General features: G+C 46.1%; 1 protein-coding gene across 1 annotated transcript; it reads right to left on the reverse strand.

Annotated features, from left to right (window-relative positions):
* Window positions 1-1,605: 1,605 nt before the first annotated feature.
* LOC141197833 (ragulator complex protein LAMTOR3-like) lies at window positions 1,606-12,006 on the reverse strand. The gene is made up of 5 exons (XM_073662904.1): window positions 11,524-12,006; window positions 11,205-11,263; window positions 9,793-9,926; window positions 8,795-8,858; window positions 1,606-2,057 (listed from the first exon to the last, which is right to left on the reverse strand). The coding sequence occupies exons 1-5, from the start codon at window positions 11,598-11,600 to the stop codon at window positions 1,852-1,854; spliced, it is 540 nt and encodes a 179-aa protein (XP_073519005.1). The 5' UTR covers window positions 11,601-12,006; the 3' UTR covers window positions 1,606-1,851.
* Between the last annotated feature and the right edge of the window lie 1,039 nt (window positions 12,007-13,045).

Consider the following 13,045-nt stretch of genomic DNA (forward strand, 5'->3'; position numbering starts at 1 on the left):
ACCCGGGGCTGAGGCAGGGTGAGTCAGACAAGGAGAGTGGAGAAGAGAAGCAGCATAGGAAACAGCAGAGTTACAAGGAGTCAGGGGCTGGCAGCTACAGAGCTCGCCCTGACTAAGAAGATTCTTTACCGGACCCGGAGTCCGAGGCTGTGGGGACTAACTCCTACCCAGCAGCAGAATCCGTCGGGCAGGGGATTTCAGGTCCTCTGGCCCAGAAGCCCGAAGGCACGGTCACACGCGTGGGACCAGCACCGCCATCGTGGAGCGGAAGCCATTAGAAGGCCCCGAGTCACCGGCCATACGGGTGAGCACCACACGGTACACTCAGGGACGTGGGCTACTTACATCAGCTTCTAGCAAGGTAGCCAGAAGAGTACAGTCAGTTTGGGAGGCCTACAACTACGCCTGGCCAGGGGAGATCCCATCTGCTCAAAGACTGACCAGGCCCCGTTTGCTAGCAAGTACTCCGGGAGGGTCTGTCGTTGTTACCAGTAAAGACCCTGAACTACACCGTACCGTCTCTGAGTGGTTCCTGCTACCCCCATCATCCACGTCGGCTGCCCTGAGGCCATACCCCTCCCGTTGGGGGTTATACTATCACGCTGCACAATCCTACCACCGGCCTCAGCGGTCTGCCCTGCAGCAGCAGCTTCCTGGCTGCATTCAACGGGTGGCGTAGTCATCAACTATTTACTACTAATAGACTGCCGTCTAGTTTGACTCCCTGGGCACGGACCGGGTCACCGCCACGAGACTACAACCCTCCACTGATCCGGCTCCGGGTAGGCTCCCGCGTGCGCAACGCAGCGCGACACAGGCCCAGGGGCGCGTCACATTGACCGCAAAAGACCCCAGTTTAACGTGGCACTAACAAATCTGTGATTCTCCTCCCATGAACAGTTAGAAAATCTTGATGCCGCTGACAAAAGAGCAGCTTTCCCCCAAAAGCAGCGGCCGCACATCACTTTATATTGGAACGAGCTTACTCCTTTCCACAGTCAGGAGCGTCCTCAGACCAGTGTCAGACCTAGTAATGGGAGCTGAAAAACTGCATCATAAGCAGAATGAGTTCCACACACAATTACATCTGGAATATTTTTTCCGTTAATCTTGTAGGTAAAAATCTTAAGGCTACAAGCCTCGGTTCCTCAAGAGACAGTGGTAAGTGCATTATATTCTATAGGCAAGCTTAATAGTTGCAGAAAATAACTTTTTACAATGGTCCTATGCTGCCATCTAGTGGCGAGAGGTTTATTATTACAGGTATCTGACTTTCCCCATTGCCACTGCTCTGCTCCGTTCTAGGTTGAAAGTTCACTGAAGATAGCTAGCTATTATAGTCCTAATGTGTTGGTAAGAATTTGTGGTTTGGAAGGTGGATGGCAGCTTCACTCTGATCAGTCGTCCTCCATAGTGACCATGAGGAGGACTAACAACAGGGGGAGCTAGAGAGCAAACCATTCTAGCAGTATTCTGCTTCTGGATTTTACCCGTCAGTGCAGACCAATGTCATTTTAAGCCGCTATGAAACCAGCTACAAAGATCTGCAGATCTCACTGAGACACTCACACGTCATCATTGGCTCTGTGCACACAATGTCCTAGGTTTAATATCAGTAAGTTACAATTTAATGTGGTTCCAAATAGAAAAGCAACAGAGAATACGACCGATACAAATCTACGCCTCTTACTGTGTTAATACAATGGTTATCTGCAGGGAATTTGTTGGTTAATTGCCCAGTGTAACCACAACTGGATCCATCTCTGCAGTGGATAAGCTCCTTCACTTAGGGTGAATGTGAAATGTTAGGGCTGATGCCCCCTAGAAATCCAGCAGTTCTCCTTCATTTCTCTAGCAGAGAGGAATATTACTCAGTGCACTGGCAGAACTACAAGTACAAAGTGTTTCATTGCTTTGGAAATGGCAACCTTTTTTTTTTTCCCCACACCAAAAGTTCATGACTTCTTTTGAGGACCACGCAGATGAAGAATTCTCCACCACTTGCCGAAGCTCTTCAAACAAGGGGCCAAGTTCTTTTTCCAAACTAAGGATTAGACCTAAAAAAAAAATATATATGAATAAATAGTGAAAATTGACTGCAGAAGTCCATATTTCTATGTATATTCCAGCTGTTGGCAGACTACAAGCTGCTGTAGACAATATGTGTACTCCGATTTCAGGGCAGAAAATGGGAACCTGAAACTTTCCATCATCCGGCATAAAACTGCATCAAACGGTAGAAATGAGAGGAACCTGTTCTGGGAACTGCTCTTTGTCCAACTGCTTAAAGGGGATATTGAGTGAAGACAAGTTCTGTAACTTACTGATCGTGGAGGTCGTGTCGCACTGTTTGGAAGCAGAAGGAACTTTAATCCTCATTACAAAATGAAACTAATATTATGCAGATAGAACTAAAACTTGACTATGTTGAGCCAGTTGTGACATTTGTTAGTGGCTGATAACTGGTCAGTGATGACTAGCCCACTGTGTAATCTTAGTTCAGGTGGACAATATGGTAGACATAGTGCTGGATGCGTCTGAGACTGGTTATTGATGGCATTTGTTGTGCAGTGTAATTACTATTGTAGTGGCTTCCATTCAGAGCACACATGAAGCCAATACATTTTGGCTAAAGGGATTCTCCAAAGACGAGTTATCACTTATTGATTAGTGGGGGCAAATCAAGAAATTTTTATCACCAGCAGGGTACTTTTATCCTCATTAAAGTTCATCAGCAGTGCACATGCCTGATTGCAGGACCATTCGTTCTCTATGGGGCTGCCAGAAAAAGCCGAATGCAGCATTCCACAGCCCACAGGGAATGAGTAGAGCAGCGGTCAACCATCTTTCTAATGGGCATGAAAGTGCCCCCTTTTACCAATCGGTGCAGGTTGCAGTGGTCATACCTCCACCAATCAATCAGTTATCAGCTACCTTGTGCATAGGCGGTTACTTGTTTTCACCAGACAGATTTTAAGCAAATGTTTGATGTGAGAGTCAATTTAGATCCATTGCTTCCACTCAGCTGAATGATGGGCGTGCTATCCTCTGAAGAATAGGACACCCGTATTATAGTCCAGGAAAGCGGGCACAAGTTGGAAGTGGATCTGCCAGTACTAGTGTTGAGAATTGGAGACCAGAGCACTTTTTTGACGTTAACCCCTTAACAACATCTGACGTACTAATACGCGTCTGTGCCCTGGGACTTAAGAGCCAGACCTGTATTAGTACGTCATGGCGATCGCGCGCGCACACAGGCTGTGCGGGCGCGATCGCCGCCGGGTGTCAGCTGATTGTCACAGCTGACACCCGGTACTATGTGCAGGGAGCGGTCCTGCACCACTCCCAGCACATTAACCCCCGCGATGCTGCGATCGAAGTCGATCGCAGCCGATCGCGGCATTGCGGGGGCAAGGGGAGGTGATCGCCGATACTCACCTCCTCTTCCGGCTTCCAGCGCAGTCTGCAAAGGCTTCCCGGGTGTTGCCATGACGACCCGATGTCGTCATGACAACATCCGGGTCACCAGACAGCAGGAAGATTGTTTGGACATGCGCAGTGCATTTCCAAACAATCTTCACACTGTGCACCGCTGATAGCCTGCATGGCATAGGGATGGTGCTCCATTCCTGTGCCATGCAGGCGATCAGAGAAAAAAAAGTGAAAGTCCCAGAGTGGGACAAAGTAATAAAGTGTATAAACTGTCTGAAAGTGGAAAAAAAAAAAATTGCAAAAATATAAAAAAAAAATAAAAAAAATAATCCACCAAAAATAAAAATATAATGTACCCATCAATAAATATTATTATAAAAAAAAACAAAAAAAAACAATAAAAGTACACATATTTGGTATCGCCGCGTCCGGAACAACCTGACCTATAAAACTGTCCCACTAGTTAACCCCTTCAGTGAACACGGTAAAAAAAATAAATAAAAAAACGAAGCAAAAAACAATGCTTTATCACCATACCGCCAAACAAAAAGTTGAATAACACGCGATCAAAAAGACGCATATAAATAAAAATGGTACCGCTGAAAACGTCATCTTGTCCCGCAAAAAACAAGCCGCCATACAGCTCCATCAGCCGAAAAGTAAAAAAGTTATAGCTCTCAGAATAAAGCGATGCTAAAAAATATTTTTTTCTATAAAATAGCTTTTATTGTGTATAAGCGCCAAAACATAGAAAAATGATACAAATGTGGTACCGCTGTAAACGTACTGACCCGAAGAATAAAGCTACCTCATCAGTTTTACCACACGCGGAACAGAATAAAAAAAAAAAAAAAAAAAACAATTCCTGAATTGTTGGTTTTTGTTTATTCTGCCTCCCAAAAATCGGAATAGAAAGCGATCAAAAAATATCTCGTGCCTGAAAATGGCACCAATAACAACGTCAAGTCATCCCGCAAAAAACGAGCCGTCACATGACTGTCTGCCAAAATCTGGAAAAATTATAGCTCTCAAAATATGGCGATGCAAAAACTAGATTTTACAAAAAAATGCGTCTTTTAGTGTGTGACAGCTGTCAGTCATAAAAACCCCATATGATTCTGCCATTGCTGTAATCACACCGACCCGAAGAATAAAGTCGTCTAATCACTTATACCGCACAAGGAACGGCGTCAAAAATAAACTCTTGGGTTAGGATTGGGCTAGGGTTAGGGCTGGGTTTGGGGCTAGGGCTGTGCTGGGGCTAGGGTTGTGCTGGGGCTAGGGTTGTGCTGGGGCTAGGGTTGTGCTATGGTTAGGGTTGTGCTAGGGTTAGGGCTGGGGTTGGGATTTTTTTCAAAAGTAAGAAAAAAAGATGACGATATGGCGACTAGTGTTGAGCGCAAGTGCTCGCTACTTGAGTTTGCATCGGGTGCTCTGGTATGCGTTGAGTATCGTGGGTATTTTAGTGACATGCTCGAGTCTCTGCCCCATATGCTTCGCGGCCAAAAAAACTTTACGGGGATTGCCTGCCATGCACGAGCGATCCCCGCATGTTTTTTTTTGGGTGTCTAATAACCGTGAAACATGCGGAGCAGGGACTCGAGCATGTCACTCGAGCACACGCTGTACATGGTGCATACCTGAGTACCCGATGCAAACTCAAGTAGCGAGCACTTGCGCTCAAGAATAATGACAACTTATTCAATATGATGACCTAATGTAAACAAATTCTGTGCAGTACCTCTGGGTTCAAAATGTTCACTATACACCTTAATAAAATCCTTGAGGGGTATAGTTTCCAAAATGGGGACACTTGTGGGGGAGCTCCACTGTTTAGGCACATCACGGGCTCTCCAAACGCGACATGGTGTCCGCTAACAAATTGAATGGAAAATCGGCTCAAATTGTTAGCGGACGCCATGTTGCGTTTGGAGAGCCCCTGTGTGCCCAAACTTTGGAGCTCCCCCACAAGTGACCCCATTTGGAAACTAGACCCCCCAAGGCACCTATCTAGATGCATAGTGAGCACTTGGAACCCCCAGGTGCTTCACAAATTGATTCATAAAAATGAAAAAGTGTTTTTTTTTTCACTTTTTCATTTTTACAAATCAATTTGTGAAGCACCTGGGGGTTCCAAGTGCTCACTATGCATCTAGATAGGTGCCTTGGGGGGTCTAGTTTCCAAAATGGGGTCACTTGTGGGGGAGCTCCAAAGTTTGGGCACACAGGGACTCTCCAAATGCAACATGATATCCGCTAACAAATTGTCGGCTCAAATTGTTAGCGGACACCATGTTGCGTTTGGAGAGCCCCTGTGTGCCCAAACTTTGGAGCTCCCCCACAAGTGACCCCATTTTGGAAACTAGACCCCCCAAGGCACCTATCTAGATGCATAGTGAGCACTTGGAACCCCCATGTGCTTCACAAATTGATTCATAAAAATGAAAAAGTGTTTTTTTTTTCACTTTTTCATTTTTACGAATCAATTTGTGAAGCACCTGGGGGTTCCAAGTGCTCACTATGCATCTAGATAGGTGCCTTGGGGGGTCTAGTTTCCAAAATGGGGTCACTTGTGGGGGAGCTCCAATGTTTGGGCACACAGGGACTCTCCAAATGCAACATGATATCCGCTAACAAATTGTCGGCTCAAATTGTTAGCGGACACCATGTTGCGTTTGGAGAGCCCCTGTGTGCCCAAACTTTGGAGCTCCCCCACAAGTGACCCCATTTTGGAAACTAGACCCCCCAAGGCACCTATCTAGATGCATAGTGAGCACTTGGAACCCCAGGTGTTTCACAAATTGATTCATAAAAATGAAAAAGTGTTTTTTTTTTCACTTTTTCATTTTTACGAATCAATTTGTGAAGCACCTGGGGGTTCCAAGTGCTCACTATGCATCTAGAAAGGTGCCTTGGGGAGTCTAGTTTCCAAAATGGGGTCACTTGTGGGGGAGCTCCAAAGTTTGGGCACAGAGGGGCTCTCCAAACGCAACGTGGTGTCCGCTAACAATTTGAGCCGATTTTCCATTCAATTTGTTAGCGGATACCATGTTGCATTTGGAGAGTCCCTGTGTGCCCAAACATTGGAGCTCCCCCACAAGTGACCCCATTTTGGAAACTAGACCCCCCAAGGCACCTATCTAGATGCATAGTGAGCACTTGGAACCCCAGGTGCTTCACAAATTGATTCATAAAAATGAAAAAGTATTTTTTCACGTTTTCACTTTTTCGCTGCCCGCGACCAATCACCGATTTGGGCGCCAAATTTAAATATCGGCCGCGACCAATCAGCACAGCGGTGTTTAAATGTGGAGCCAAGATCGGTGATTGGTCGCGGCCGATGTTTAAATTTGGCGCCCAAATCGGTGATTGGTCGCGTTCAGCGGCCGCGACCAATGAGCACAATAGTGTTTAACTTTGGCACCAAAATCAGTGATTGGTCGCGGGCCAAGACAGCGACCAATCACCGATTTGTGCTGCAGATTTAAATAGCGGCCGCGACCAATTGGATGTCAGCGGCGCTGCCTGTGCGGGTACTTCCGCTCCGAGAACCCGGGACATGAGCGGGCGCTCGGAGCAGAAGTATCCGGACCCGTAGCGCCGCTCCCCTGTCTTCCCTTCACACCCTAGCCGCTGATGTCCCCACAGTATCTGCATGGTGTTACAAAGGTCCGGACATTTGTGTTTAAAATCGCTGATTGGTCGCTGGCGCTGCCCGCGACCAATCACCGGTTTGGGCGCCAAATTTAAATATCGGCCGCGACCAATCACCGATCTTGGCTCCACATTTAAACACCGCTGTGCTGATTGGTCGCGGACGCTATTTAAATGTGGCGCCCAATCGGTGATTGGTCACGCCCAACGTCAGCTGGAGTCCGCGACCAATCAACGAGATTGGCGCCAAATTTAAGCAACGCTCTGCTGATTGATCTCGGTCGCTGGCCGAGATCAATCAGCAGTATTGGCGCAAAATTTAAACACCGCTCTGCTGATTGGTCGCGGTTGTCGGTCGTGACCAGTCAGCAGTATTGGCGCCAAATTTAAACCTCACTCTGCTGATTGGTCGCAACCACCGGCCGCGACCAATCTTCGTTTTTTGTGCCAAATTTAAACAACGCTCTGCTGATTGGTCGCAGTCGCTTGCCGCGACCCATTAGCAGTATTGGGGCCAAATTTAAACCCCGCTCTGCTGATTGGTCGCGGTCGCCGGCCGCGACCCATCAGCATTATTGGTGCCAAATTTAAACCCCGCTCTGCTGATTGGTCGCGGCCGCCAGCCGCGAACAATCAGCGAGATTGGCGACAATTTTAAACACCGCTCTGCTGATTGGTTGAGGCCGCCGGCCGCGACCAATCAGCGATTTTGGCGCCAAATTTAAACAACCCTCTGCTGATTGGTCGCGGCCGTCAGCCACGACTAATCAGCGATTTTGGCGCCAAATTTAAACCCCGCTCTGCATCGCTCTGCTGATTGGTCGCGGTCGCCGGCCGCGACCAATCAGCAGTATTGTCGCCAAATTTAAACACCTCTTTGCTGATTGGTCGCGGTCGCGACTAATCAGCGATTTTGGTGCCAAATGTAAACACGCTCTCCAGTCCTCACTAACACGGTTCGCCGATTGGTCGCGACCGCCGCCCGCGACCAATCAGCGATTTTGGCCCAAAATTTAAACACCGCTTTGCTGATTGGTCGCGGCCGCCATCCGCGACCAATCAGCGAGATTGGTGCCAAATTTAAACACCGCTCTGCTGATTGGTTGCGGCCGCCATCCGCGACCAATCAGCGATTTTGGCGCCAAATTTAAACAACGCTCTGCATCGCTCTGCTGATTGGTCGGCGGTCGCGACCAATCAGCAGTATTGGCGCCAAATTTAAAAACCGCTCTGCTGATTGGTCGCGACTAATCAGCGATTTTGGTGCCAAATTTAAACACGCTCTCCAGTTCTCACTAACACGGTTCGCTGATTGGTCGCGGCCGCCGCCCGCGACCAACCTCCGATATTGCCGCCAAATTTAAACACCGCTTTGCTGATTGGTCGCGGTTGCCAAACGCGACCAATCAGCGATTTTGGCGCCAAATTTAAACACCGCTCTGCTAATTGCGCCCGGTCGGCCGCATACATATTCTAGAATACCCGATGCGTTAGAATCGGGCCACCATCTAGTAAGTATATAATTCCACATGTGTTAATTCATAGTTTTGACGCCTTCAGTGTGAATGTACAATTTTCAAAGTCATGAAAATACAGAAAAATCTTTAAATGAGAAGGTGTGTCCAAACTTTTGGTCTGTACTGTACACTGCACCTTTTATCGGGCTAGACATGTAAATACAATGTAAATAATACAGAAGAACGCCTACCTGTATTGGCATTGCTGCTAGCTATGAAGCTCACAACCAACGGCAATCTGTTAAACTGGACAACCTGAAACACAAATCAATGACTTACAGACAATAGAAATGAAGTGATACTTATAACCTCCATATTTCCATGCTGCTTAAAGGCGTTTTCTATTGTGTAAATGATGCTTTACTGTACAATGAACATGGAAAACACTTCCAATGGATCCCTATGAACCGTAATGTGAGGTATGCATGGAGAAAGTGACTTGTGGACCACAAAGAAAACACAGTGAGATCCGGTTAATATCAGTGCAATGAGAACTGAAACAGCAATTCTAAAAGGAGGATGGGCCTATTAATATGTCTATTAACACCGGCACTTTACACACAATCCTCATAACAAATGGAATTAAAACAAAGTGTTTCATCAGGGTTTAGCTTGTTCTTGGACCCCACGCTTTACTCCCCCTCCCCAGGTGCAGGGCTGAGTCTCCACCATAGCTCTCGGTAACGGATATGGGCTGCAGCGCTGACGTCATGTCAACAGCACACCAGCAAATCAGAGAGCTCAGTGGCTTGGCGGTGTAGACAAAACACCCCACTCAAAACACCTGAGCTCACTGACTGGCTGCCAAGCTGCTGATGTGACATCGGCCCCGCAGGTAATACTGGACACATGGAGCAGCCGGAGAGGCTCAGCACCGGACCGGAAGAGGGTGGCTTACACCAGACAATTTTACAATCGTTTTATAACAAACTGCACCCAGGGATCACGATTTTCTGATTTGGGACAATCTCTTTGAGAACTATGGAAAATATTTACAATCTACATATCTAAAGCCAACTGTATAGCAGGTCAGACAGACCTGCCCGAAAATACCTGCCCCCAAAAAACTCTAAACCAGAAGATGATACCACTTGAATCTGGTTGGGATGAGCATGTCCATCACCACCACCGATCGTGATAATCACACCCGATGCTCACAAAGCCGTCCTGGGTCTACAGCCTTACCTACCTGATACGTGGTGTAGTAACATATGATGCTTTTGTTTTCGGAGAGTCCCAGCTTGCTTCCCTGGTCAGTGGCCAGTGCAAATGTGGATAGGAAACATGGCCTCAGAGCATGTTCAGGGGAATTCTCATTTGCAACTGATAAAGAAAACAGCAATAAGTGTTTGAATGTGAACATTTCTATAATCCAGTCTCCTACTTTTGGTTGATGAGGTACAAGCAGCCCAAAATGGCTGTACACAAATAGAGGGTCCTGGTTTGGCTTTATAGCCCAAGTCATGTGGCATGGCTCTTTACAACTCTGGAGCAAATGCATGTACCTGTATGTTCGTACTGGGGTCTGCATGTGTGGAGGGGGCTCAGCTTGCGCCATATACCGGCTGCTATACAGCCACCATCAGTCTTCAGCAGCAGCGCTTGTTCCAGTCGCTGATGTTTAACTACCTAGGCGCTGCTGTCAATCACTGGCAGTGGCAGTTAAATAGAGCAATCATAGTTTTGCAGTATATAGAAAAAGCAAAGGATCACAGGTTTTCAAGTCCTCTAAGCGGACTAAAAAATAAAGTAAACTAATTGTATTAAGATTCATATCACCCTCTTTTTCCTTTTAAAAATAATGAAAGTGGTTTCCAACTTCAGATTTTGATGCAGTTTTTGAAGCCAAAACCAAGAGTGGATTAAAAAAAGAGACATCTATCATTTATTATTCATTTCTGGATTTAGCTACAAAAACCGCTTAAAAAAAAAAAAAAAAAATCTCAACATGGAAACAAACCCATCCACTACTTTTACATTGATGCCCCATGCGTAGGATAGAGCATCAATGTCTGATCAACTGGGGTCCCACAACCAGCACCCCTGATGATCAGCTGTAATCGGTGCTGCCGGACGGAAGTGCTTACTTGCAGATCTTGGCCGCCTAGTTGTAGTGGCCGCCGTGGAGTACTACACATCCGCCTCTTATTAAATTGAACTGAATAGGAGGCGAATGTGAAGTACCCTGTGGTGGCCACTACAACTTGATGGCCAAGCTCCGCAAGTAAGCACTTACAGCCAGCGGCACCGATAACAGCGGATCGGCGGGAGTGCCGGGTGTGGGACCCCAACCGACCAGACATTGATGTCCTATCCTATGGATAGGGCATCAATGTACAAGTAGTGGACAACTTCTTTAATCTCAATTATCATTATGGCTGAAATTATTAGATTGAGTTCCAATATTGGCAGGAACAAATCTGCTGGTCAGATAGTTGCTTGTGCGCTCACCAGTGGTTCATCATATCCGCATCATTAATTTGGAAGTTTGAGATAAGAGTTGAGGTGTGTAACCTAGCTGTAAGAGTGGGTATAAGGGCAGAGAACCACATTACAGCAGAACTGCATGCCGAGACATGCATGTCCATTCTAGTTCCTTACCTTTAATTACAGGTACCCCATCTCTGTCTGACACTACAATGGCATGAAGTCCTTCAACACTAATAAAAAAACAATCAAAAGGTTATGTTAGTAATAGACATAATTTACTACACACCTCACATCAGAATGACCATTGTTAACGAGCCAACGCATGGGCATTGGTATCAGAAATAAAGGCCCCAGAGACCAGGCTGTATCGTCAGAGAGAGGAGGGCAGGAGTTTTGTTATTCAGACCTTGGGAGTTGAGGTCTTAAATTATTAAATATAATTACATAATAGCAATCATTAATCATACGAAAAACTATGGAAAGAAAGTACCTTGGAAGTTTTTTGTAAAGGAACCTTCTCAAGTCCTTGGAAAAGAAAAGAAAAAGCAGATGAGTATGGGTACCCATATCTAACCAAGAACAGGATGGCGGGCTTCAGAATGTTAGCCAATGCAAAGTGGAACTCCTGTACTCCTGACAGGCAGAGGCCCGGGAGGTAACACCATCACCTATCCAGCTATTATGGCATATCCTGTGCATATACCATGAATGCTGGAGATTAAAAAACCCTTTGATACCAGAGATCAAACCTAAGCTTTCATAATATTGGATGTTAAGATAAAAAAAATGTAGTAGATAAACCACTTCCCGTCAAAGCACTTCCTAATGGAACATGCCCATTGACATTAGGACTTGCATCTTCATCCTGGAATCATGATCCCAGGGCTCCATCCAACAGTGCTCACTACCCACATCAAGCAGGGACCCAGCAGTGAAAGGGTGCACTGTCAGCACTCTGCCGCTGCTCCGTTAACTCCTTACATGCCATGGTCACTGGAGATATTAGATCCGACTGGAGACCCCATCTAATAGGCGGCCTGCCAATATAACACACACAGGCTGGACATTGAACTGCACTAATGGATTATTTATGCAACTAACGCATTGCGTGTTCCCGTTGTGAAACTAATCATTTACAAAAATGTTGAAAAACAGGTTTTGTTTTCTCAATAATTTTTTTTTATCAAATAAAAAACAAATTCCAACAAAAAAAACACACACATTTGTCATTTTATCACAAAAATAAGGATGACCAAAAAGACTTACATATCCCAAAATAGTACCAATAAAACACGTTATGATCCTAAGAATATGAAAACAATAAAACAGAAAAAAAAGATTTGTTTTTACAGAGGGGTGTACTCATTTGTGGGATCCCGATCCATCAGCCAAGTCAGTAGTCTCTGGCCTCTGGATAGGAGGCTCGCAAATCTCTTACTTTGGAGGGGTCCCTAACGTGGCTTTTGATTAGTCTGGCTGGTGCAACGTCATTAATGTGTCATCAGTAGTGTTGAGCATCCGATGCTGAAATATCGGGTATCGGCCGATACTTTTGCAATATCGTATACCGGAATCGGAAGTTCCCATAATGCAATGAGACAGTTTCATTTTATTCAGCCAATGAGGATCCTAAGAAGTGTGGGCACATCCTGGTAGGCATGTTAACTAATGGCATAGCTGTGATTGGCTGCTGAAATGATGTGATGATGCACTATAAAAGCCGCCGCCGCCATTTTGAGCTCACTCTGCTGTGAATTCAGTTAGGGATAGGACGCTGTTGTTCTGAGGGACAGTTTTAGCTACCTATTTGCTCTATTCTGCTTTACCCAAGCTACTTTATAAATCGCTGTGCCTTGCAGCGCTAGTGCACAGTTCTCTGTGCTATTCACCACTGTCTGCAAGGTCTCTGTGTGTGAGTGCAGCTCACGCTGTAGTGTGTGCTTCAGCCACGTCTGGTTGTAGTGCTCTTAGCGTGCGTCACTGCCTCATACATTGTCCTTTTTTGCTAATTG

This window comes from Phyllobates terribilis, unplaced genomic scaffold (assembly GCF_046119375.1).
Source record: "Phyllobates terribilis strain yellow unplaced genomic scaffold, ASM4611937v1 Scaffold_92__1_contigs__length_6168646, whole genome shotgun sequence".
NCBI classification, from domain to species: Eukaryota; Metazoa; Chordata; class Amphibia; order Anura; family Dendrobatidae; genus Phyllobates; species Phyllobates terribilis.